The 26,987-nt window shown below is 50.5% G+C and overlaps 1 protein-coding gene across 2 annotated transcripts in view; it reads right to left on the reverse strand.

Annotated features, from left to right (window-relative positions):
• Positions 1-26,987, reverse strand: part of SAMD4A (sterile alpha motif domain containing 4A) — a 167,498-nt gene that overhangs the window by 68,951 nt on the left and 71,560 nt on the right. For both annotated transcript variants that reach the window (XM_090034380.1, XM_090034379.1), the window contains exon 3: positions 7,523-8,041. In XM_090034380.1, the coding sequence (XP_089890506.1) occupies positions 7,523-8,041 (519 nt within the window). The remainder of the gene's footprint in view (positions 1-7,522; positions 8,042-26,987) is intronic.

The following is a 26,987-nucleotide window of genomic DNA, read 5'->3' on the forward strand; positions in this document are numbered from 1 at the left end:
TCAAGAACCGCAGCTTACCCTGAACATCTTCCACACTGCCAACTCCAACAAGGACAATTCCTGAATCCTTCCAACAAACTGGCCAGTGCACAAAAAGGCATACGGTGGAGGCCTTTGAAAGCATCAGCCTGCTGCTGGAATCAACAAGAGCCACAACAGAGCTGGAACAACAGACCCGAGGGTAGTCAGTGCCACCCCCCGCCCTTGTGCTTATATTAGAATGGATGATTATTATTACTGTAATTTATGGCATTAATGTAGCTCACTTAGAATCACAATGAGGGCTGGAAGGGACCTTAGGGGTCACAAGCCACGCGCATGATCAGAGGTCAGGAAAACAGATCTTACGACGACAGGCTGAGAGCCATGGGACTCTTTAGCCTGGAAAAGCGCAGGCTCAGGGGTGATCTGATGGCCACCTATAAGTTTCTCAGGGGTGACCACCAGGATCTGGGGGAACGTCTGTTCACCAGAGCGCCCCAAGGGATGACGAGGTCGAACGGTCACAAACTCCTGCGAGACCGTTTCAGGCTGGACATAAGGAAGAATTTCTTTACTGTCTGAGCCCCCAAGGTCTGGAACAGTCTGCCAGCGGAGGTGGTTCAAGCACCTACATTGAACACCTTCAAGAGTAAATTGGATGCTTATCTTGCTGGGATCCTATGACCCCAGCTGACTTCCTGCCCTTTGGGCAGGGGGCTGGACTCCCGAGGTCCCTTCCAGCCCTGATGTCTATGAAATCTATGAAACCCCCTGCTCAAAGCAGGACCAGCCCCAACTATCATCCCAGACAAGGCTTTGTCTACCTGGGTCTTAAAAACTTCCAAGGATGGAGAGTCCACCACTTCTCTGGGTAACCTGTTCCAGTGCTTTACTACCCTCCTTGTGAGAGTTTTTCCTAATATCCAACCTCAACTTCCCCTGCTGCAACTTGTGCCCATTGCTCCTTGTCCTGCCATCTGCCCCCACGGAGACCAGTCCAGCTCCATCCTCTTTGCAACCCCCCTGCAGGGAGGTGAAGGCTGCTATTAACCCTCCTCAGTCTTCTCTTTTGCAGACTAGATCAGCCCAGTTCCCTCAGCCTCTCCTCACAAGTTATGCCCCCAGCCTCTGAACCATTTCCATTGCCCTCTGCTGGACTCTCTCCAATTTGCCCACATCCTTTCTGTAGTGGGGGGCACAAAACTGGACACAGGACTCATACAAAGGGCACCCGAAGGTTTGCCTGTGCGGCAGAGGTTGCAGCTTGGGGAACTTACTCGGTGCAGCGGTTGCATCCTTGGCCAGGCTGCGGTAAAAGTTCTTTGTCCCTGTGCTGACGCCGGCCATAATAAATCGATGCAGCTTTGTGTACAGGAAGGCTCTACCCACTGTGAGTGAGGCTGGTGTTATTCGGTGTTTAATTTAATTAGCATCGGGGAGAACGATAACAGGTACATTATGGCAAAATGTTGAAGTCTGTCCTGCTAGGGACTGCATGCACATAGCAAGACGGCCCCTGCCTCTGAGGCCGGGGAGGTTCACGGCTGACTTCAATGGGAGTAAGCATTAGGCTATCCACAGTGAGTTAGAAAATTTCAACATGAAGAGGCAAAGGAAGTATTATTATCCCCGCTTCACATATGGAGGGCAGAGGGCACCAGGAGACTTGCTTAACAAATGGGGGGAAAGGGGCAGGTAGGCTAGGAGCAGACTTATGTCCCTTAGATGCTGGGTATGCTCATACAAGACCATCCTTTCTCCTAAAGGTAGAGAGCAAACTCGCTTCTTCCCTGCGTAGGAGCATGGAGGGAAGCTGCCCTGTGTTTCAGTTTGACAAATAAAACCCCATATGCAACAAGATCATCTGCAGGTGGAACCAATTACATAGGCAAAAAAAAATAAAGAAGCCAGTGCCCAAATGCAATCAGCTGTTGGTCCGGAGCTTTCATTTCTTTCTTCTCTGTCACACGCCTCGACAGGAGAACCGAGGGCTTTGCACTGGGTTTATTCAATTGAGTTTTTAAAAGACTGTGCTCATGCCTTTGCCAGCTGCCTAGTGGCATACGTGATAAGGCAGTAACAACCCTCGGAGGAATGGTGTTTGTGCAGGTAGATGCACAGAGAGGGCAAATGTCTGCCTTTGCGCAAGCCGACGCAGGAAGGTTCAGGCCTGAAAAAGGCAGCTTCCCCCCTCCCCTCGCCCCTGCCACCCCTTCACTGCAAGCAGAAGGAAACTTGATTTCCCTTCTTTCATTTGGGCTCTTTATCTTCAGGCCCCGTCTACACTACCAATGCAACTGTGTTTTCCTAACCCAGTTGGCTTGCAATTATCTTCTGACTTGCCTGCGGAGTCAAAGGCCCTTTGTTCCCTCCCTTCCCGCAGGGCTTCGGGCAAGCTCTGCCCTGCGCCCACTTCTGTTCTCCCTCTGCAGAAGCAGGTACACCTATAAACGGGACATTGTGACTGAAGGACGGAGAAAAACCTCTTTCACCTACTCTCCATGGCACTGAATTCAGACCCTCCCCCAGACAGACGGCTGCGACTGGCTGTTAACTTTGGGTCCAAGCCTCCCATCATTTACGCTGGTGTGAATCCAGAGTGACTATTAGAGCTAGTTCAGATTTTCACTGCTCAAGATGGATTGTGGTCCGTAGGTATTAGACTGAGCAACAAGGGATGTGTTAGTCATCCAGAGCCACCGTTCTGCTCACAGGAAGCGGCAGTGCTAGCACAAAATTAGCAAAAGCCTGAGCCGGAGCTGCTGCTAAACCCGGTCAACTCTTGACAGCGCTCCTGCGGCAGTCGGGGTCCCGGCCAAAACCCAAGCAAGCCAACAAGGCTGCACTATCCCGTCAAGTGCACTCTCGAGTGAACTGCGACACACCTGGAAAACCCGAACCGTAACAGCGTTGCATCCAAACACGCCCCAGCTCCAGACAGAGTCTCCCTAGAGCAAGATCACTGTGCTTCTCTTGTGTGGGAAGGACTTTCTCCAGGCCTGCCGGAGGAAACAAGCAGCGCCTTTGTAAAGAGGCACGCTGCCGTGCGTACCCTGGAGCCCACGGATGCGCCAGACCGCTGGGCAGACAGGGGCTGCTCCAAGTCGGCGGGGGACTTGATATTTTCTTTAAACCGGACACATGCTAACAGTCTGCGGGCTTTGCTTTGGAACGGCAAATTAATGGATGCATTGATTGGACCGAGAGGCTGGACAAAGGCTGACGAGCTGTGCTCGTTTTTTTAGCACGTGTTTGTGGATGGCTTGCGCGCCCTGGCCAAGTCAATATTGTGTTAGGGAAGCTCACGAAGTGGCACACGCGGCATGGCTGGGGCTGGCTCCAGCTGTGCCTGCAGGTTGGCGGAGCACGTTGCCGTCAGGACATGTTAGCAGGGTCTCGGCAGCGTCCTACGAGGCTGCGATTCTCGTGCTGCGTCTCAGCGCTTTGCACCAAGGGAAGACTCGCGGGAAGTGACTTGCAGCCACCGCCGCTCACGCTGGTTCCCTGCACAGACCATGGTGCGCCTCCCGCGGTGGCACATGCCGTTATAGAAACAAATGGCAGGGACAACTTTCAGGCCACAGCTAAATCTCTGCTTCACTCAGCGAAACACTTGCTTGTTTTTCACGGACCTACACAGCTTCACGGGCTCGGCTGAAGGCACATGGGATGCCTCTGTGCTTGGGGGTGAGGGCGTTTTAATTAGAGCGGTTCCTGGAGAGCGGCTCTAATTAAATTTGCTCACTGTCATATGTATTAAGCAGGTTTAAAAATGGCTCCGGGATGCTTTATCTAAACCTCATTCAACAAAGTTTAGATAAGGGGGCCCAGCGGTCACTGTTAAACCCATGGGAGCTTATACACATGACGACGAGGCCATGCTGGAGCGTTTTAATGAGCACGTGGAGCAGACTCGATTAATTGAGTTCTAACTAGAACACCAACTAGCACGTGTATAGGCAGGCACATAGCGTGCCGCAAAGCCCCTTGGCTTTATGGATTTGTGTGTTTCCCCCGGCACAAAACTCCAGGAAATGGGTTCACAAATACAGACCCCATAAATCTCTCAGCAGAACCTGAGCTGTTTGATGGGCTGGTGGCGCAGAAAGCAGTCATTGTACGGTGCCAGGAAGCAGCTCGCTTAGGCCAGGAGTGTTTGTGCAGGAAACTTCTGTGACAGAGCGGTGCTGCGACGGGGAGCCGGCAACACCAGTGGGAAGGAGAGTGAGAAGCAGAGAGCGCAGCAAGCAGCGGGGGTCAGGGGAAGAGAGATGAAGCAAAGAAGCTGCCCCATGAAAGTTGTGGGCGGAGGCATCCGCTGCATCCGATCCAGCAAGGATGGCTGCTTCTCTGCTCTGCCCATGGCTTTACGCTCCTGCAAAACCATCCGGCACAGCCTCTGGAATTGGGGGCTTTCCTTTGCTCTCAGCAAATCAGGCAAAGGCGGCAATCCTTCTAGCAGATTGTTGACTTACTCATTGCTACCCACTTAAGGCTCCCCCCTTCCCCTCACCCCATGCGTGGTGTTGTACAAATTCCCTCGAACAGGCTTGTTGTGGCGCCAAAGAATTTAATGCAACTTTGTGATTTTTTTTCTTCCCCTGAAAAGGGGGCATGGTCGTTAGACCCTCAAACCATGCAGTGCTGCAATGATTAACCCACCGCAGGCAGGGTGTTGTAACTGGCTTATCAGCAGCTGTTTTTTCTCCTGGGCTGGGCAAGCCTTATTCGGGCCTGTTTTCCCTTTGGTAAACACCCAGTGTCACTCCCATCTCAGACCTCTTCTTTGCAAGAATTTCAGCGCAACCAGCTCTCCCAAAGCAAAATGATTTGAGTCCACTGGTCTCTCTGCCCAGAAAGGGCTCCCATAGGGAACTCTTCTGCTCCTCCATGGCTCTAAGCTTACCTGGCAGCTGGGGGTGTCCCCTCTTTTCTGCTCAGACCAGCCTCTTGCACACGTGCCTATTGCAAGGTCAGTGCCAGACCTGCAGAAATCATGGCTCAGACCCCACCAAATCATAGGAAAACAGGGCTGTGCTCTGTGAAAGAAGAGCAGGCAGGGCAATGCAGGGAGCAGTGCCATGGTCCCATGTCCTCCCAGCCCCTTTTAGCATGGCCTGGACCCAGGTGGGAATGAGCAGAGCTGGTGGTGGAAGGCTCTTGGCCCCCTTTACACCCCTGCATCAGGCTCATCTTACTCTGGATAGGGACAAGTCCAAGCTGAACTCCTGAGATGGCTTCTTTCAAACTTGGTGCATCATAAATTGGAAGAGGGCCCTCCCCATCCTCGCTGATGAGCTAGCTGCCCTGGTGCTACTCCGTGGGTCCCTGGAGGGGGCACGGCTTGCATTCGCTCAGTCAGTCCAGAGATGCCATCACCTATTTCATGGTAGCCGGTTTGCGTGCTTCGCTGAGAGAGGAGCTGCAGTTGAAGTCGGGACCAACAAAAGTTTGCGTGGCCCTGCTAAGCTGTGGTCTTTATTCACCCAGGGAGCCCTAGGCCTGTAGCCGAGTCCTACCTATGGCTATGTTCATCACAGCCCATCATTCCTCTTCATGGCAAGGCTTAACCCCAATGACCCTCTGGGGGGGACTCCATGGTGCAGGTTCTGGTTGAATTTCTCACAGAGCAGGTGTTTGGCACCACATCACTGCCTTCCTGCCTGAAGCGATGATGCCCCCAGGGGGGAACAGAGGGAGGAAATCTCAGTGTCTATCAACACCCAATTAAAGACCTTTTGTTGCAAAAAAATCCTGTTGGTCTAATAAAGATATCATCTCTACTATGAGTCCTGATTATCAACACCCAGAGCTCTTGAAGTTGGCCCCCTCTGCCAAGAATCTGGGCAGGAAGAAAGAGCAGGAGACAGCGCTCCCACACAGACCAGGCTGCTACAGCCAGGAGGTCCCAGATACCAAAGAGCAGGGAAAAGGAAGTGGGACTCATGGTAGAGGTGATACCTTTTATTTGACCAACTAGATGTTTCAAAACAAAAATTCATTAATTTAAGAAATCTTTTTTTTTGTGCAAAAATCTAGTTGGTCTAATCCAAGATCCCATCTCTGCTACGAGTCCTGATTCCTTTTGCCTCTAGACCCATATAGCTACTACCCAGATACCTGACAAAGTGAAGGGGATGCATGTGAGAGTGGGAGCTAGCGATAACCCTTGTGGGTCGGAAGTTCTCCGTGCTGCTGAGGAGAGCCCCGAAATTGCCGCTTGATTGCACTCACGTCTTTTAATCGTGGCTCTCCACAGGTTGACTGGCATATAAACGTCTTTACCAGGTAGACTTTTACTGGGTTGAGAGACGCATGAGCGTCTTCTTCCCCGGGATGCTGCCTCTTCATCTTGGGTGTTTAACTGGGGGGGCAGGGGTTGGCGTTTTCCCCATCTGCAGACAGGCAGGGAAGTTGGCATGCAGGAAAAGGGATGCCTAGGGAAAATGAGGTCTATCAGTGCTAGGAGACAAGAGCGTGGCATGGGGAGGTGGAGAAGGCTGAGGGTAGGAAGGGGAGCACCGGGGGGGTCGAAGTGGGAGGCTGGGAGGTGAGGGCAGATTATATTAAAACAGAGAGGAAGGGGGAGGGACATTCCTAAAGCACGGGCCAGTCTCCCTAAGACCCCATCTATCCTGTTCACAGACCTCCAGTGCCTCCTTGTAGCCTGAACAACCACTGCAACATCCTCCCACACTGTGAGCCAGGCCCAGCCACGTGGCAGGATCCCCGCAGGTGGAGGTGATGCCCCCCTCGTGCTCCACTTGGGATGCTGAGCAGGCAGAAAGGTTTGCTTTAAAAAGCAGATGTACTAAGCCTCTGCACAGAGGCCAAGGGACTCTCCAGTTATACATGCCAGCCACACGGCCCTGGAGCACCTGGTTTTGGGGTCAGACCTAGTCCCCTAGCACATGCAGGTCCTGACCACGAGCTCCGCATATGGGAAAAGACTGCAGAGGCCTGTGGTGCTACGAGTAAAGGAGGTTGCACACCACCAGGTGAAAAGGCACAGGTGATGGCAGGGGTCACCTCTCCACACACAAGTGGTAACAAGGGGCACTTTGGTAAGTGCTTGAAACATTTCAGAGCCCCGTCCTGTGTTAGCTGCTTGGGAGCCTAATTCTCTTTTCCTTCCCGTACAACTTACACCACAAAGTCCGTGGTTGTGTTTGAAAATGAAACTTGGGCTCCTAAATTGCTCTAGGACTTGGGGAAAACTCTTCCCAAATCTAGAGTGGGTGGAATGGAAGTGGCTGCTTTGGATAACACGCAGTTTTGCTCTTACCTTCTCTTAACTCCTCACTCTTTGCTTCAAGCAGGTTCAAAATGGCACAAAATGCAAAGAAAAAAAAAAGCAAAAACAACAAACAACCTCCCTCTCTCCAAATGAAACAGCCAGACAGACTATTTTGGACAAGCAGGTTCAAAAAATGGCTATGGCCAACTCGAAACCGACCCCTTTTCTAATGCTCCAAGGGCAGCAGGGGAAGTTCAACTGCCCGAAGCGGCTCTCGCCAGCTTTCATGCCGATGGTACTTACTTGTGCTTGTGCTAGTGCCGATGGTATTGATGGTCGTGGGGACAGAAGAAGAAGAGTATAGGGGCAAGTGGCCATTCTCACAGCCTAGATTCTTGTCCTGCCAGCTGGAAGCGCTAACACTGATCCCAGAATCGCGTGAGTTTTGCCACCCGTTGAGCTTATCGTCCGAGTTCTGTCTTTGGTGATAGTAGTGCGTCTGTCCATAATCCACCGAATCAGATCGGCCTCTGTGTTGGCTGCCGAAGCTCCCTGACGTGCGATCCTCCAAGTGATTCAGCCACATGGCGAGAGCCCCCCGGTCTTCCAAGGATGTGGCTGGGTGTATCAAAGCGTAGGACAACAGCTGCCGGCTCTCTTCTATGTGTTGGTTGTGTTCGATGGAGTGAGCCAGGATTTTAGGCAACAGTTTCATGTATTCTACTTTTGCTTCGATGTTTCCCGGTTTCAGTAAAGGCAGGTGGGTTAACAATAGGGAAATCACTTTATCCTTGGATTCCTGCTGCCACTGGTTAATGATTCCTAGTGGGGGAAGAGATAAAAAAAAGAAAAAGAAAGTTGTGAAATCAGCAAACACTCCTAACAGATAAATATATAGATTCCCACAAGGTAAATAGAGCAGACCCCCCGCCCACCCCACTTCGGCTGTGCCACCTCCTGTGCTGTGCAGAATACAGCTTTTAATCCCAAATTGAAGCATAAAGACCAAAGTGTATTTCTTTTTTAAAAGGAAATGAATTGAAGGCGGGGGTCTAATGTGAGGCCTCTGAAAGGGGCTGCCTTGTCAGAGACGGAGGGCTCTACATGTCCTGAAGAACTGGGCTGTTTTCAGGGTCTCCCAAAAATCAGTAGTTGCTCCTGAAAAATCCTGGCTAATCCGAGATTTAATAATCGCCTTATTTCTTTTAACACAGAGAGATACATTCACTCGGCGATAGGCTGAGAGAGGCCTTCAAGCACACCAATGAAAAGTCACATTCAGCTCGGTGGAAAAACGCCACCGTTAAAATTTCCCGACGTGAACCGTGTCCGTTCTGCAAGTGCAACATGTTCCTTCTCTGCAGATCTTGCATTCAGCCGGCACGAGACACCATTTTTCACGTGGCATCCGATGCCTTTGGTAGCAAAAGAAACGGAGAGCTTCAATGCGAGAGCACCGGGATCCAGCACATACAGGGAGCGGCGGCACCATATGTGCCAGAACGCTGTCTAGCGCAAACAGACTGTCAGCCCAGCTCTGCTGATTTACATCAATGACAGATCTGGCCCTGCGTCCATACGTGTGTCCATTCATCATATCAATGCTTCGGAAAAACAGAAGCCTCGGTAGTGCGAGGCATTTGCATATTTCTGACCGGTACAATGCGAGTGTTTCACTACCCTGCGATGAGTCACGTTGGAGAGGGCTGCCTAATGCTCCCCTACCACAATGCAAGCCTTGAAAACCACAACCAAAATCTGCTTCTATTTCTTTGCTCAGCCACTGACAGCTCCTCGGTACATCACGCACGCTCCCACCAGCCTCGCTTTCCTCTTGGAAAGCAAACGGCCGCTTTCATGCAAAGCCACTAGGTGGCTTTCTGGAAACATTGCTTTTTCCGACTCAAAAAACCCCACTTGCAATAATATAATAATATTGCCTCCTCACCCCACGCGCCCTGAGGTACCTCGATGCTTTCAATTCCTCGATCATTTCCAGGTTCCTCTCCTTAGGAGGAAAACGATAGGCGGGAGAATGCGACTTTGTGATTAAACCATTGCGATGAAAGCAAAACAAGTTGAAAACGAGCTTTGCAACCAAAGCAGACAGGGTACATGGGGGTGGGGGGTGATGCACTCTCCATGCATGAGCGATTCCAAGTTCCTCATCCCAACTGGCCCATTGCTCGGAGGTAATGGCTAAGGCCCAAGGGCTCCTAATGACCTGTCATGCAGCATCCTACGCTAAGGAGCTCTAAGTTTGGCTCCTCTGCAATGCTTGAGCAGAGTCAAGGGCTTAAAGATGGGCTCTACAAAAGCCATGCTGCTGAGCAGGGAGCTGCCCAAGCTAGTCAACAGGAAATGTTAAGGAGAGGTGTGGATCTTAAGTTCCCCCCCTCCCCACAAGGGACTTAGGCCCCTTACTTTAAGTGCTGGGGAAGTGCCCATCTGTTGGGACTGTCAAACCTGACCCCTCACCTGGAGGTAGATACCAGAGACAGCCGTCCCTCGTGGCTGCAATGCTCCAACCCAGAGCTCAGCGAGGCAGGAGACCCAGGTTCAGTTCCTTTCTCTGCCTCGGATGGCTCAAACCTGCATTGCCAGCCCCCAAGGGGATGCTCCGGCTTCCAGGCCACCGGGTATTTGGGGGTGCGGAGGTGGAGGGGGGTCTCACTTCCTCCTGAAACGGCTCTGCTTTGCACAGTGGCATTAAGTAGCTTGGTGGCTCTGGCAGCAACGAGGAACATGAAAGACTCGGTTTCAAGCCCTTGCTCTGTCCTCCCACGGCCCCAAAGCAATGGACTATAACGGAAGTGCTCAACTCCTGGCCTGCGGAGCTACATCCCTTGGGCCACGGGGTTTCCCACAGGTTGAAAAATTTGGCAGCAGGGGAGCGGACTATTAGCACCATCACCTCACCTCTACTGCCAAGCTTCCCAGCCTTGGTCCTGCACGTGGGGCCAGAGTCACGGGCATGGTTTGGCACAGGCTCTGATCTTGCATGTGGGGCCAGGAATGGAGCCAGGCCTGACTTCTTGTATGGACCTGGGGCCATGTGTCAGGCTGGCCCTGCAGACTGGATCAGGCCCCAGCTGGCCCAGCCTCATGCACCAGATCAGGTCCTGGCCCTGCACCACCCATCCAGGCCAAGGAGCTGAAGGGTTGGGCACCACCGGCCTCTGAAGTCAACTGGGGGTTTTACACGATGGTCCTTGAGGGCCCTTCCAACTATGCTTGGGTGCGCATAGCTTTATTTCCTAGCAGTTAAGGCCCTTCTTTGGGAAAGAGGAGACCCGGCTTCCAGTCTGTGCTCTGATGACTCAGTGTAAATCACTGAAATAAATACATAAAGCAGGCACTAGATGCACCACCATCCGCTTCAGCTGCAGTCTGTGCCCGATACAATACAAAAGCTCTGAAAGTGCCACTTGGGTAAGTCAGGTCGAGGAACACCCCAGTCGTGGAGCCTCACAGGATGCAAACCCCTATCTAATCATCACCAAGGGTCCTGGTTTTCTCTGATAAAAAATAATCCCCAATTTTCCAATTTAAAAAAGTAACCCAAAATCCACATTTTTACATGATCAAACTGAAATGCCACTAATATATAGAAGAGTGTACTTGGTAATCATGTTGATCCGAGACAAGAAGATGTTCAAAAAACTAGAACTCGTGGTTCTAAAATGTTACCTTTTATTAGACCAACTGGGAAATTGCAAAAAAAAAAAAAAAAAAAGGTCTTTTTCTGCAAGTTTTTGGGATTGAAGTCCCTTCATCAGGCTCTGGGAAAAGTATAGATGGTACAAGATGGTAAGAAGTCCCCATAGGTAGGAAATAAACTTCATTTTATTTCCAAAAACAATGCAAATAGTGCAAAAATGGAGTTTATTTCCTACCTATGGGACTTCTTACCATCTTGTACCATCTATACTTTTCCCAGGGCCTGACAAAGGGACTTTGATCCCAAAAGCTTGGAGAAAAGGACCATTTTTTTGCAATTTCCCAGTTAGTCTAATAAAAGGTAACATTTTGGAACCACAAGTTCTAGTTTTTTGTATGTCACTAATATATAGATATATATATATAGTGGTGTTTCATTTTAATCGGGGGGAGGAATGTGGATTTTGGGTTATGTTTATCAATCCGAAAATTGGGGATTTTTTTTTTAATCCAAGAAAAACAGGATCCCTGCTCATCATTGCTTGCATTTCTGTAGCTAGGGGCACACCCAGACCTACTGGCTCTTAGTGAGCTTTCCTTGCAAAAAACCTTAGCATGCCAGGGCTTCAGGTTCCTCCAGGGTTAGGCAGCAGCCAAGGTTAGGGGGTATTTCAAGTTCTGAATTTTGCATTTAGCTGCCTACAAGGGCTGTTAAATGAGACCAAGGCACTGAAGCCCTTCCATGCATCCAGCTGGGGAAGGTGGGGAGAGGCACAACAGGCAGGGTGTTGGCAGAGAGGGGCACAAGGGATTTTCTTTGCTCTTCTCTGCACCAGTGATGATGTCTTGCACCCTTTCTGCACTCTCTTTCTCCAAAGAGCATTTGGAGGAAACTTCCCTAAGTGTCTCCTCAGGTTTCTTTTCACCTGCCTGCGAAACGCATAGCACTAACACCATTCAGGGATGGATCCAGACCGGACATTTGTCTGAGACAACCGTTCTGGTACTTCACCCAGGCTTCAGAGCTGCTGTCAAGGACTCACAAAACCATCCAGTGGGGCTGGAAGGGGACTCCAGAGGTCATCTCGTCCAACCACCTGCCTGAGGCAGGATCAGCCCTGTCCAACGATCCTCGCCAAGCCCAAATCTGACTGTGTTGACTGACACAAGGCATGCATTCACAAGTGATGTTACCCTCCGCCGGCTGGTCAAGAGACCACGGGGTGGGGTGGCCACCCACACGTAAAGCCCAGCAGTATGGGCAACTTTTTTGGGAAGTTCATCGCAGGCCAAAAATCTGCGTGGCACAGCACTGCACGCAGCTGCAGGACGTTGGGAACCACTGCTCCCCACCGGGTTACAAAAAGTGACACCTGCCTTTGTTTCCATTTCTGTGATCTAAAACTGATGGGGCTATTCTGGGAGGTTTGTGTGGAGACCAGCCATCAGGCCCTTCCTAGACTTGAGACACACACCTAAAGTGTGACTCAAGGGTTTAATTAACGTTTTAATTAATGGAGTGTGCTTGGCCCCTACCAGGAGCAGTTAATGCGTGTACACCCCATTGCCTTTGGCTGCACAAGGTGCTAACGGGTGTTTAAAAATGCGTCGGGTCACGTACGTGTTGCACATGCTTCGTTTTTGTGGTTCGGTAGGGTCCAGGACTGCATCCCAGGAAACTTGGACCCATCGTTTTTCTGCCGTCACCGGTAAACACCAGCCCAGAGCACAAGGCACCGTGTTTTGCACCGGATGCGGACGGTGGGCCCGCAGCTGGCGGTTTCACAAGAGAAGGCTGGCTCCGGCTTGCCCAGATACAGAACATCCCCTCCTCAAACAGGGAGCCCCGGGGACCTGAAGTAAGCAGCAGGTTGAAACGGTTCAGATGCATCAGGGTTAGCATCAGTACGAGCTGCTGGGTCCGGCTCCTCCCCACCCCGCGCGAGTTAATCGCAGGATTAAAATAGAACGATGTTATTCCACACCCATTTCGCAGAATATTTCCAGGGCTCTCTCGAGCACATGAATAATCCAGCAGAGGGACAAAGCCTGGCAGCTGAGTCCCAACCTCACGCAGGGTCTGCTTGATGCCCATCCGGTAGCTAACCACCTACTCCCGCTCCCAGGCAGCTCCCCACCGTACTGCCGGCTGCCGGGCCAGCTGTGCCGTCCACCCGTCAGCTGCCTGCCTCCTCTCTGCATTGTGAGCAAGCAACCAGAGGATGTCCCAAATTAGGATCCACGTCCCCCTGTGAAGAATGCAGCGGGGCAGCTGCGAGTGGGCCCCGCGGACCCAGCAGTGCCTGCAGGGAGGTACCGGGGGAGGGCGCCGGATCGAGGTGCCACAGGAGGCAGGAAGCTGAAAGGCCTGTGTAGGAGAGAAAAAATCCCGAGCACCCTGCCCCTGCAGCATGTGCCTTTCTATCCTTGTCCCCCACCTGACATGCAACCCACAGAGCCCGCCCGCTCCCTAAAATAACCAAATCCCACCTTGCGCTCCACCCTCCCTCTTGAGACAGGTTGAAGAAAGAGGCTCTAGTTGTTTTTGGACTCAGCCCAAGCCCAGGAGAGAGGACTCGGGTAAGCGGGGATTTCAGGAAAACAAAATCACCCTCTTACAAGATCTACCGGCTTCGAGAAGCCTCAAGAGAAAGCAAAGGCCTTGTCCAGACATGGCGTGGGGAACGGGGATGCAAACTAGACTGCGATGAGAAAAGGTCCAGTGTGTAAACAGCTCCATAGATGGTGCAGGAGGCAGGGGCACCGCAGAGGCAGCTGAGTTCATCACCGAAGCACCGGAGGGACGTTTCAAACATGCTGCTTGCAAGCTCGGGAAGGAGCATCCCCGGCCTCCAAGAGAGTCAGCAGTTCAAAGCCAGCATCTGGGGCAGGCTGAAGTTTCCCAGTCTGCAAAACGAGCCAGGAACCTCGTCAGAAAAGGTCCCTGCTTAGAACAGGGCTGGCGGAGCGTGCAAAAGCTGTTCTGCTTCCCAGCCAGAACCAGGGCATGCCCAATTAAACTAATCGGATGCACAACACTTTCTGGAAAAAGGTTTGGGTCGGAGCCAAAGCTTCAGGCCCCTCCTGCTTGCCCATCACTAGGTAGACCCCAAGGTACATGTTGCAATGGAAGGAGAGAAGGCCAATGGGATGCTGACTGCCCAGGGAGACCAGACCAGCATCCCGTCCTGTTTTTACAAAGCATCCTTGCTTCGCAGAAGAGATGCACAAAGGGGTGGCATTAATCTTATACAGACCTCTAATTCCTAACTTGCCAAATGCTTGACTTTGCAGCCTAAATAACCTTCTTTTGTACATGCGCGGTCCCCCTCCTTGACCACTGCTATACATCTGTATGATGGGAATACCACAATGACCACCCCCCAACTGAGCTGATCTCAGCAGTTTTGTTCCATAAGGCCATCCCAAACTGGTTTTGCACATGGTGACTCAAGGTCTAAGCCAGGAAGAGGAATTCCTGAAGCCCCTGGCACGTCAGATGGGACATGGCGGGGTGCACAAAAATGTGGATGCACCTGTGCACCCATGGCTGCATGCATGGATACCGCAAATGCACAAGAAAATGAGGCCAAAGGACCTGCACATTTGGTCTAAGTGGTGGCGCGTGCTTGCAGTACAGGGGTTTGAAGACACAGCCACAGCAGCAGTGAATGCCTTCAGCATTTGTAGAGGGTTTTGATTCGCAAGTGATCAGGAGGTTTCCATATTTTTTAAATATTGGGCCTGTACAGATAGCAGAAAGAGCAGCTGATGGCATGACCAGGACCGAGTTTACCACATCATACAAGAGGCCTTAAAGGGATGTCTGCACCACAGTGGAACGACGCTAGGGAGCGCTGCCGTGAAATCATGCCCTGCCCACTTGTTCCCGCTCCGCATGCAAATGCCACACAAGCATCATGTGTCTGCCATGAAGAGTGGCACTGGACAAGCCCAGTGCTGGTCTACATGCATTCACTTGACATTGAGAGCCTCCAACAGGTCCTAGATTGGGGCCGGCATCATTTGGACAGCAGCAGAGCGTGGTATAAGGCTGGCTGCCGTCCCTGGTGCCATGTCCCACCACTTGCCACCATGTGCCACATATTCTCTCACCTCCAAATGCTGCCGAACCACTGCCAGCATCCCAGCTCTGCAGGCTGGTTACAATCCCAGCAGGCCAGATCCGGCCCATAAGACTGGATTATGACGGACACGCTACGCAGACACCCAACAGTGGCTGTGTGGCATTGGGAAGCTTTTGGTGCATGTGGCTTGGGAGGGCGTGCCTTTGCTCTAGCGTGGGCCAAGACAGTGTAGACAAGCATCTGAAGCATTTTAAAGGAACTTATCAGAGCAAACGCTGCCGTTTTGAAGCCAGGCTTGAGCGCTTTGCCGCAGAGAAGCCGTATCCTGCAATGTCACATGCAGGGGAGGGGTTTTGCTGAGGAAGGCAGGAAAATGAATCAGTGGGGCCGTGGGCAAGCAGGTAAAGATTAATGATTTGTAATGTACAGACTAGACAACAGCTTCGAATGAGTAATGAGGACGATAATTACAGACGGGGAGGATTTTGAAAACTGCCCAAGGATTCCCAGAGTGACAGTGCGCGTGTTTAAATACCGAGGCTGGTATTATTGCTGCACAATGGTAAGTCAGTTCATTTAAGGGTTCCAGTTGTTAGTAAATGACACTTAAATTGCTGTTTTATTATACCCTTGTTTTCAGTTGAACAACATCTCCCATAAAAGGGTTCTCACAAGTGCATTCCCATCATCGGTTCAGGCAAGAAATGGCTACGAGTTAGATGCGCACATCCAGAAGGTACTGGCTATATTGCTAAATGAGGACTGTGCTCTAAGTGGGAGAAACATGAAAAATGGTATTATACCTCCTGGACAACACCGGTCAACACACTTCTGTCCAGCTGCCCCATTTTGAGCCTGATAACTTGTGTCTGGCTGAAGGTATCTGGGCGGGATTTAAAGACCTCCAGCGATGAAGAATCCACCACTTCCCAGGGTAGTTTGTCCCAATGCTCATTCACTCTCTATGGTACAAAGTTGTGCCTTGTCTGCTGTTTACCTGGCTTCGACTCCCAGCCATCCATTCTTCTGTCTTTTGCTATGGGATTGAGGAGCCTTTTTCTGGACTGTATGTTCTCCCCACAAAACTACTGTTACACCCTACCCAAGCCCTCCTTCAGCTTTCTTTCTGATAAAGTAAGTGAAACCAGGCCTATCACGTTCATTCTGCAGTTTCCATTAGATACAGAACTTGTTTCATGTGGGGTGCTGCTGTGTCCTCGTAGCCAGCTGTCGTGCTGCACCCCAGAAGTGGCTGCGTTTTGATGGCAGATGAAGAGATCCCTACATGAAGTGTGGTGGCGGTGGTGGCCGCGGTGGGGGGAGACAACATCCTTCCAGATAAAAGGATTTAAAGCACTCATTGCAAGTGTTACTACCTGTAGGTGAAACTTCTTAAACTAATCTGTTTGGGTAAAACTCCCTTGACTGCTTGTCTTCCTGCATTAACTCTGTATCAAAGAACATTAAAACTGAGGAAAATAGAGAGAGGCTGCAAATCCCCCGAGAATCCCTCAACCTTCCCTCCCAGCATATGCCATCTCCTTTTCCACCGCTGTTTAAAATTGGCAATTCCCCCCCCAACGTGGACCAGATAATAGACACTGTAACGAGCGCCATTTCCTCGTTCTGACACCAATTGAAACGAGTGTCACGGTATCAATTACTGCAGGCTCGCCCATCGCGCAGCACTGGGAGGAGGCTGGAAGAGATGCACTCAGCACGGCGGCCTTTTCAAAGCCTGCACCAGCAAAGCGGGCCAGGGGCTTGCTCCGGCTTGGCTGCAAAGCTGCGATGGCTGAGCCTGGGAGCGGCCCCCAGACTGCAGCACAGAGGCCCATGGGCTTATTGCAATGGCAACGTGCACGCTGGCATCACTCAGAGCCTGCTGCGTGCAGAGCTGAGTTACTCCCTGTGCGCTGGGATGGAGGATGTGGTCCGCGAATGCAGGATGACACACTGGAGAAGGGGTGGCTTTATGGCACTGTTCGTCCCCCCCGTCTTGGGCCCAGCCCTACTGAGGCACCCACCCTCTTCCCAGCAAACAAAACCGCTGCAAGCAGCAGATGCCAGGGCCTTTAATCAGAGGCTGTTTGCCTCCCTTGCCATCCTCCCTCCTGCCCACAGGAGTGGAGTGAAATATTTGGGCCCCTTTGGGCCCAAACACCGACTTTATACTTGACGTGGGCCAGCCACGTCTCCAGGACGTCCGACTCTGGGCTCCAGAAGCAAGTTTTACACTCCCAGCTCAGTCAAGGTGTGCGCTCAAGAGGAGGGCAGAGAAAGCGCTTTGAGGATGTCCTCAAGGCCAGCTTGAAAAAAGTGTAACACCGACATCAACTCATGGGAAATGCTGTACCCAGGACTGCCCCAAATGGAGGAAGTCTGCTGCAGGATCTCAGCACTTCGGAAACCTCATGACAACAGGAGACGGAAAAGCAGGACCAGCAGAAACAGCGTCATAGACCGAAGCAAGGACCCAGAGCCACCCACCCTGCATGGAAACACATGCCCGAGCTGCAACAGAGTGCGCTGATACCCCACAGGCTTCATCAGACATCCTTGGACCCACACATAAGACAATTATCCTCAACTGTGGGGGGCTGCCTCTACTGATAAAGCCCAGCTCCCAGAGGAGAACAAGCCAGAAGAGGCCATCGGGACTATTCAGTGTCAAGGAGCTGGAATGGGAGCAGAAAGCAACTCAGCTCTTTTGCAAACCTCCCAGATCTCTCATATCTTGGCTTCTCAGTGAGGAGCAACAGAGATAATGCGGTGCAACCTGAAAACAGATCCAATGCCGGGCTAGAAGCTGCATTAATCCCTTGCAGGGCCATGCCTTGCACCGGGGTTCCTCTGAAATGGTGCCGATAGGCCACCCGTCACCCATGGAAACCTTGGTGGTTTCCATCGACGGCTATCTACTCACATGGTGCTGGCTCTCTTCCTCAATCCCAGCTGCTCCATCCCATTAAAAGCAGCTAAAAATACATTAAATACTTTCCTAACATGCCTTGTCAGCATAAGCAACTGCTGCAGTTGCTGCAGAGAGGTTAGGAGGCTGTGCTTGGGAGATGAATGCACTATTGTCCGGAGAAGGGGACAGGGGACGAAGACGGACCGCTAGCTGTGGCCCACGCTTTGAGAGCGCCACGCTTTGCGCTGCACCAGTTTTTTAGTAAAACCAAGGTGGGAATCAGAAAGCAAGTAAAGACAAAGTGCTAGAAATACCGCCACGAGGTATGGTCTGGCATTGACACACATGCAAATTAGAGAGGTTAACTAAAGCAGGCCGTTTCTGTCTTTGGTTTCTTTGATGAAGCTATGATTAGCTTTGGCGCGAGTGAACTACCTGCTGTCCCCCTTTGATCGTTAAGTGTAATGGCCCTAATTCATCCACAGGAATCAATACCTGTAGGCATTGTCAGAAAGATAATGTATGGGCCCCAGCAAAACATGAACGGCCTCCCTGCTGCCGCCTGCGTGAGCTGCCTATCCTGGAGGAATACCCATGCCTTGTTACAGGGTTCAAACAGCAACACAGAAATGGGACCGCGTGAGAAATGGGTGTAAGGTCATACAATAATCTGTTCCCTAGGTCACACTGGCCTGTATCGGGCATTATGTAGGGCGTGTGTTTAACTCCTTAGGTGTGAATGGAGGGTTAGGAAAGGAAAGAGCTGCTGGCCATAGCTGAGCCCAGAAGGATGTATGCAAATGCCAGGCATGCCTGTTGATGCAGCGGCTGTTGCGTAGCCTGCTTTAAACCTCCCGCTAGTCCACCCCCCGACCCTGGGCGATGGAGAGGGAGCACGTGCCACACTGCAGTATTTCGTGACGTGGGGAAGTGTCCACTGTGAGCTAGCAAGAGAGCACCCAACTCTTTCATGTCTGACCTCGAGTCTTTGCCCCACATCCACACGCCTGATTAAATGACCAGATCTGGCAAGCTGCTGACCCCAATCTACTGCATTAGGCTTGGACAAAACTGCTGGGAGGTTTCTGCTGGACACCACCGGTTTGGAGGCCAGAAGGAACTGTGGGTAAGGACTTAGTCGTTGAGACCAGCCAGAGAAAAACACCCATGAGCATCTTTAATGAAACCGAGTCCCAATAAGCAGGTCCATCCTCCACCAGCTTAACAGAGACATGGATATGGGCCAGTCATCTTTGTGAAAGCCAGAGTTTTGCAAAGAAAACACTCAATTATCTTGCTTACATGTAGCATGAAAAGGGAGAACCTACCTATTGTGTTCCTTACATTAAAGGCCCACAAAAGGATCTGGTCCTATTTTGCTGCTAAGCATGCTGAAGTATAGGGATTTGCCCAATTGCTAAATACTTCCCCCATCACGCCAACTTAACAGCATTCACATTGCTGTAAAAGGGGTTGGCTTGGGATGCAGAGGATTGTATTTTCAGCGTGACAATGGCGTGGCGTGATCAGCTTCCCTATAAAACACATTTTTGGAGAAACAGTAATATAGTCACAGATTTTTTTCTTTTCTGTTCAAAACTGGCTGAGGCCACTATGACTTTCAACCCAGCACAAACTTTCAGGAAATTCAGCAGGAACGACTTTTTCCATGATCTATGTCGTACCGACCCAAAGTACATGGAGACTTGGAATGGTCTCGCCACGCATCTGCTAGGAAGTTTTATGGGTTTGCTTTCCTGAGCCAGGGCTGCTGCCCGCTTCTGCTTCAAAGCACAATACCAGATACGATGAGGTTGGGAGCGTTACTTTAAACCTGACGCGGAGACGGTGGTGAACAGCACCGCAGGGCATTGGGTTTACTCGGGTTACAGCGAAAACGTGCTGGGATAAAATCTCAGATGCACCTCATTGACACAAAAGCTGACAGGCGTAGACGGCCAGGGACAATTCGGTCACTTGGAGGTTTCTGAATATTTTGCCTAGTGCAAAACGCTGGTCGAGAGACAAGTCCTCGCACAAACTTTGCCTTGCCAGACTCAGCTGCACCAGTGAAAGATGCGACTCATGGAGAGAGGAAAGAGAAGACAAACTCCTGAGCAGGACGAGATGCCGATTAGTGATTCTGAATAGTGGTCTGAATACGTCCCGTTGTCCAAAAGACCAGAACTGGCTGGAAAAAAGCTCTGCTAATGTTCTGAATGGAGGCCAGGCATCTCAGGGATGATAACAAGGACACCGATTCCCCTCTCGCTGGTTTGTATGCAAGACATGGGATGTGGAGTGGGGGAGAGGCAGCAAACATGGGGAGCAGGCATTGGTTGGCACCTAGTGAGCCCTGGGGTTAGACGGGATGAGAGTCCCTAAAGTCACTCCCAGAGAACTGGCTGCCACATGCACGTGCAATGGTAGGGGAGCTTGTCTCCAAGAGCAGTAAGAGATCCACAAGCAACCTGCTGGGCAGGGGCAGAGGTAGCTGGCAGAGCGCCCAAGGAGTGTGCCCACTTCTACCCACGAAGGCCTGTACGGCATTTGCTTTGCTAGGCATGCTCTCGTGCACCGGGGACATCACGTTTCTGTCCTCAAGAGGCAAGGAAGAGAGCAGGGTGTTTAAATCCATAGGCTGCTTCCGCACGGTGGACAGAAACCCGAGAGCAGGGAGTGTGGCCCCAGCCGCGCTGTGCAGTGCACTGGGTCCAGGTCATTGGCACAGAGAGGCAGAAAGCAAGAGCGTCGTGTCTGTCTGTGTCCTCCCTTTTGGGGTGGGGGAACAAGGGGCGAGAAGCGGGGAGTCTAGAAGTGGCACCAACATGCTCGGTGGGCAAGCAGGTGTGGATGGGCCAGGGGGCAACGAACTACCAAGTTATCCTGGGTCAAGCGCCATGCAGCTCAAAAGGCACAGAGCCCTCGGCCAAGTCCAGCAATAGAACGGGTTGTACCGGATTCAAAGCATAACCCAGCTGCTTGCCGCTTTTACTGCAAGCCTCCATAAGCCTTCGTGGGGTCTCGGAGCCAGTGCCACAAGCAGCGGCAAGCAAGCCATTTGCTTTGCTACGTGAAGGGCACTAAAGTACCAGCTGTATTTTAACTCCCTTGACACTGTCCCACATGTCTGGGCACCAACCCAATTCCAGATTATTAGCGGCACTTCCTAGGACGCAAGATCCTGAACCTGAAGTTTCTGAATCCCTCTTTTATGGCTAATCCCCAAGAATGCAGATCCCTTTTACTGGTTGTGGTGCACAGCGCTGTGTGCGCCGACATGGGGAACACTCCCCTGGCTTTCTTTTTTCGCATGCAAAACTTGGTAGTCAGAGCTCCACTGAAATGTGGCCGAGCTTCACCAAAGGCTAGAGAAATGCTCTGAACATCCAAACTGAGTTGCCTAACATGGGTAAAGGAGTTAGGAGAGGGGGGGAGAAAAAATACTACTAAAAATAAGTTATGAAGGGCATGCACGGTGCTGATATACAGCACATGGTTTAAACTGTTCATCATTGAACAGATTCCAGCACAAAAATAAAGAGACCGAAGTTGCCCATACTGGAGGAGTGGCTCTATTTATAAACCCATCCGTGGAAGCGCAGGCAAGTGTTGGGAGCTGGGGGCGGCAGGGGGAGGCCCACCGGTATACAGTTTGTATTCTGCTGTTAAATAAACAGGCATTTTGGTGTTGTCAACAGAGTAAAACTGAATTGTAGAAGCCATGTGCTGTGATCATGTGAACAGCATTTGCAGCCACTGCATGTGACCGTCCTCCCAATATAGCCAGTAACTGACTCTCTCTGACCTGTAATAACACCACTCCCAAATTAGAGCCCTCAATTTGACTTGGCTCTGGTCCCTCCCTCAGAGCAAAATAAAGCATCCCTTTTTTTTTTTTCCCCTTGCACATTCATAACAGTCTCCTTCGGAGCTGCCAATTCAAACCCCTACGAGAGTACGGTGTAGCTTTTTCTATATTTGGGGGGGGGCAGCGAACGAGCGCGGTGGAAAAACACCAAGAGACGAAAACAAAAACAAAATCAGAGAAAAATTCCAAGTTAGTGACATTCAGCTGGAAAATCTTGATGACTCACATGCAAATAAAACCTGCCTAAATTCATGGCCGTATGACGCAGGCCCTGGGCTTCAACCTCGAAAGGGCAGAATGAAATCATCCACAATTGAATTCTGCTTGGACGCCGGCAAAAGCAACGGCATCAGCTGAACTCCTGCAGCTAAGAGGATGCACAAAAGAAGGAAGTTAATTGTAGTGAGAACATCCCTTCTCCCCCATCCATACCTCACGCTATATTGCTCATCCTGGCTGATAGGGCCAACTTGTGTCACGTATGCAGAAGTGATCCAGGCAGGTTGCTCTCTGGGGCAGGCACACAGAGGGAGCATGGCCCTGCTGGGTTTGAATGGGCTTTCCGAGGAAAAGTACTTTCCGGATTAATTAAAATAAGGATGCATCTGTAAAAAAAAAAAAAAGGGGAGGAAAAGGGCAAGGGAGTGGGGTTTGAGCTCCTGGTCCCACTCGAGTCCATGCAAAATGCTGGGTAGAGCCACCGACTTTGCATCCAGGACACTTCTGTACTGCAACTTGGCCATGGGATAATGCTGAACATGCCCCACCGCCGGGCTGGGTTTGATAGCAGGGATCTCAACGCGACCACAGGCATGGAGGGCTAGGCTAGGAACTGGAGTCCTTGCCTTCTCCAGAGGCAAGTTTTCAGGTCACCGTTTTCTTTTTACAAACAGGCGCGTGGCTGATTCCTTCTCGCCTTCCTCGCAAGTCCCCGTGGCTTCAGTGGGGCTACGTACATGGGTCACTCAAGTGGGGTTTGGCCCACAGAAGTTAAAGGCATGAGCCCCAGCTGCAAAAATGGCAAGCTTGGCAAGTGTGGGACAGACTCTCTTGTCCGGTGCCTTTCAAAAGCCAAGCGGGGTGGTCCCATAGGAACAGATGTGTGAGCTTTTCACCTTTTTGCAGCCTGCAATCCCAGGCCCGCTAAGCAACATGCAGCTGCTGCTCCTTGGGTGCTTTGTAATTTCTACAGGTGGATGGAAACCCACCTTGGCATTTAACATGGAGCCAAGGTGGCCTTGGCCAACCGCCTTGGCATTTAACATGGAGCTATTCTGGAAACATAAGAAGAATGGCTGGAGACTGATGTGGCTACACAAGGAGCTTCTTAGATGACCCAAAGTCAAAAGGAAAACATACAGGCAATGGAAGGAAGGGACCGGTAAAGGCAGGAAGCAGACCAGTAAATAGAAAGAACTGGCAGGGCCAAAATCAATGAAGCCAAGGTAAAGAGAGCCACACCTGGTGGAAGACAGGAAGAAGTAGTCCTATAAATATGCTGTTCAGAAAAGAAAGACCAAGGAAGCTGTGGATCCACTGCTAAATAGCCAGGGCGTCTCTTAAACATGAGATGTAAAGAAGACAAAGCCATGGAACAGCTATTTTGCCTCAGCCTTCACCAAAAAAAAAAGCTACAACCAGACAGCTAATACAGGTGAAAGTCCGAGAGTCACGATAACTAGAGAGTATCCGAGCTTTTGATTCGTTTGAATGCCTTTTAGTCAGCAAGACTTCAAGAGCTTCTTCCCAAGCAAGCAAAGGAATTGGCACAAGGGATCTCAGAGCCCGTGGCAATAATATCTACAGTCATGGGAGGCATGTGAGCTTCCAGATGACTAGGAAAATGCCAACATAGCGTCCGCCTAGCACCTGTCTTTAAAAAATGCAAAAAGGAGGACATCAAAGAATTACAGACCAACCTGACTTCCATACCAACAGGAGCTACTGGAGCAAATTTCAAAGAGGTCAATGTTTGCAAACACCTGGAAGAGCAAAGGCTTGTTAAGACCAAATGCGGTCCCAGCAGCTTGCTTTCTAACCAAGCTGGGTGGCCTGCAGGGGACTCAGCACGCCTGGATTTCAGAAAAGTTTTTGACATGAGATTCTCCCAAGCTGACTGGAGAAATGTGGCCTGGATAAAATGACCACAAGGTGGATAGATGCATAAATGGCTCCGGAGCCACAAGCAACAGGTCATTATAAATGGCTTGAAAATTGAGCCATTTGGACACCCTAATACACAAGTGCCCTTGCTCTCTGTTTGCTACCGGATGCTCATTCCTTTCATCCGCGTTGGAGTCACGTCCTTGGCTCCTGTAGTTCAAGGTCCGTGTGTGCAACCATCTGCCTCCGAGCTCCTCGTGGACTTCTGCCCGCCATCCTGGCTCTCTTCTCCAAGTAGGGACCGACGGAAACCACGGTTCCTGTCATCATGGGCCACGTACTAGCTACCCAGAGCAGCGGTTCTCAACCTTTTTAGACTCAAAGCCCTCCTCGGGCAACGCCGGCTCCTAGTTTTCACTCATTTTTTTGACTACAGAAAAATAAGAGAGCAATCCTGCTGTTGCAAATAACTCAGAAAGTCCATAGTGGGGCCAATGAGTTTTAATGCTATATGGGTTGCTTGAAATCTCTGGGTCGTGAATCCTGTTTGCACACCTACGAGGGCCGACGTTGCATGACACCCTGCAGCAGCCCTGAAAGGGCCTCTGGTCACCCCAGGGTGCTGCGGCAGCCTGGTTGAGAGTCACTTATCTACAGCAGGCCCCACGGTAACAACACTTAGAAGAGCATAAGGCAAGATCATCCTTGGGTTTCGCACACATTAACTACCTTCCCTACACCACACCTCTGCAAAGCACATATGGTCAGAGCTCTAAACATGTGTGTAAGCTCACCAGGCAAATCAGCAGCAGGCACAACACCAATGTCCAGGACTTCCTGGCACCTGATGCCATGCTCTGTCCATTAGTCTGTACTGCCTCTCGATGCAGCTGCATCACTGCCGGCGACAACAAACGCAGAAGACTCCGTTAAGTATTCAAACCCCTTTACTACGTTTGCACCAGCAACCGGAAGGGAAGGAAAAAAGAAATCCCCCTCCAAAAAAACCCTGAGATCTTGCATGAGACTCTTCCTCCGTGCCCAAACCAGGGAGTGCAAAAATTAGAGAGTAGGCCAGACTTTTTTTTGGAGACTGAAAAGGGTTGTGGCTTAGCCTGAGGTTTGGACTGACTCTTAATTCTCCTGAACCCATTTGCCTATCCCCGGAAGCCACAGGGCCCTGGAGTCTATTTGCTAGAGAACACTGCACTCCTATAACCCATTTATTTCAGAGCCTTCTTTCTGTGACATACGCCCTATCGCACACTGAACAGGGCAACGGAGGTGCAGAAAATAGACTTCCAGAGCTTGATTTTGCACACTCTACAAACAAGTTGCTATTGCTGTGGAGAGATCTCACTGTCCAACTCCTGATAGGATGCACTGGTGAAAGTGCGCATTTCTGTGTAATAAGCTGAGCTATAAACTGCCCTCGCCACGATACTTCTGTTCTTAACAGTCCCACCTCTTTGCATCATGGTGAAAAATATCTTTGTGACAGACAGCTGCCTCCATGTTGCTTTTAGATCCTGCCACTTGGAAGCCGGGAATTAAAGCCGACTTTGCAACACGAAACTACAGACAGCTACTGGCCTGGTTGGGACTTAAGTCACTGTGTAGCAGCAAGGGAACACGTTCTGCAGACAAAATGTCCTTTAGCTGATCTGATCTTAGATTCAACAGGATTTCCTCTCTGCTTCAGGAGCTAAATGTTTTGCCATGGCTATACAGCATGATTAACAACACGCTGTGATAGTTTGGCATGCGCTGAGCTGGATGAGCCACCCCACAACCACCCTGGTTTTATAGTCTGGATGCTCCACGGAGCTTGGCTATCTCCAGGACGGTTTCTACATCACCATTATGCACAGATCTACTCTGCCCGTGGCATGTGTGACTACGCTTCCCATTAAAAACACCCTACAGAGCCAGCCGTGACTCACCATAATGTGCAACACAAGCAGACTGCTAATTTTTTCCCATTTTTATCGTGTACACACTGACAACTTCAATAGGAAAAAAAAGCTGAGTTGAACAGAGCACAAGGCACATGCCTTATTAAAACAGGACATCTGCGAGTCTGATGGAGAAGGAGGATTTAGTAGAGGTGCTCATAAAAGGATTTTTTTTTTAGTATTTTTCCTTAGAACAGCAAAAAACATTAATTGCTTTAAAACTGTGTTAAAGGATTGAGAGTACAAGCTGGAGTCATATAAGAGTCTGGATCAGAGTAACCTCTTAAAGCCACTGTTTAGCTTGGTCTCTCTCATCCACCTGGTGAATCTTGCTGAATTTGAGCCCTGCTCCTGAAGCAATCTTCCTCAGTGATTCCCTGACTCATAAATCCCTGGAGAGCACTGTTCTTTAAAAACTAATTTTTTTCCCCCCCATTTGCTTCTAGTTATTTTAAATTTCACTGAAATGTTTCCATTCGTGGGAGGCTCCAATTGCAACAGCACCAACAATTATTTCATTTAGAACATTTTGCAAAGATCATAAAATATTTGGAATATGAAACCCCAGGAGCTGAATACCAAATTTGGATTTAAAAAAAACCCCCAAACTCAACAGCATGATACATCCCCTATAATTAAATATTCCTGACACTCTGCTGCATGCATTTGCTCGAGGGTAGTCCTGGAAATGTGTGTTCATTTCTTCTTCTACTGGTCCCACCAACAACATTTCTTCAAGTAGTGGGATGACTAAACACATTGCCAAGTGTAAAACTCACGTTGTCCAGGTGCAAACCTGAGACCACGACAGAACACAAACACGTGTGCAAAGCAGCCAGGCCAACCCACTGAATCTGACTGGCTTTCACTGATGAGGGTAAATCACTAGGACTCGACAGAAGTCTGCACAGTAAGCATGATGTGAAATCTGTCCGGAGGAAGAATCAGGCTTCACAGGGCTAACGGAGCTAATCCCGGTAATGCTATTGACTGGCTAGGGACGGAAATGACACAAACTGGTGCCAGTGATTGGAAACCGGTTCAAATCTGTAACACAACAGAGTTCAGTACACATAAATGGCCCAAACTGATTTAAGATAAACCTGGATGGATGCAATATCAGACTGACCTGATTTAGGTTAAATCAGTTTACTGAACTTCTGTCCAGATTCAAGTT

Source organism: Crocodylus siamensis, chromosome 2, assembly GCF_052110815.1.
Source record: "Crocodylus siamensis isolate JL-2025a chromosome 2, ASM5211081v1, whole genome shotgun sequence".
Classification (NCBI taxonomy): domain Eukaryota; kingdom Metazoa; phylum Chordata; order Crocodylia; family Crocodylidae; genus Crocodylus; species Crocodylus siamensis.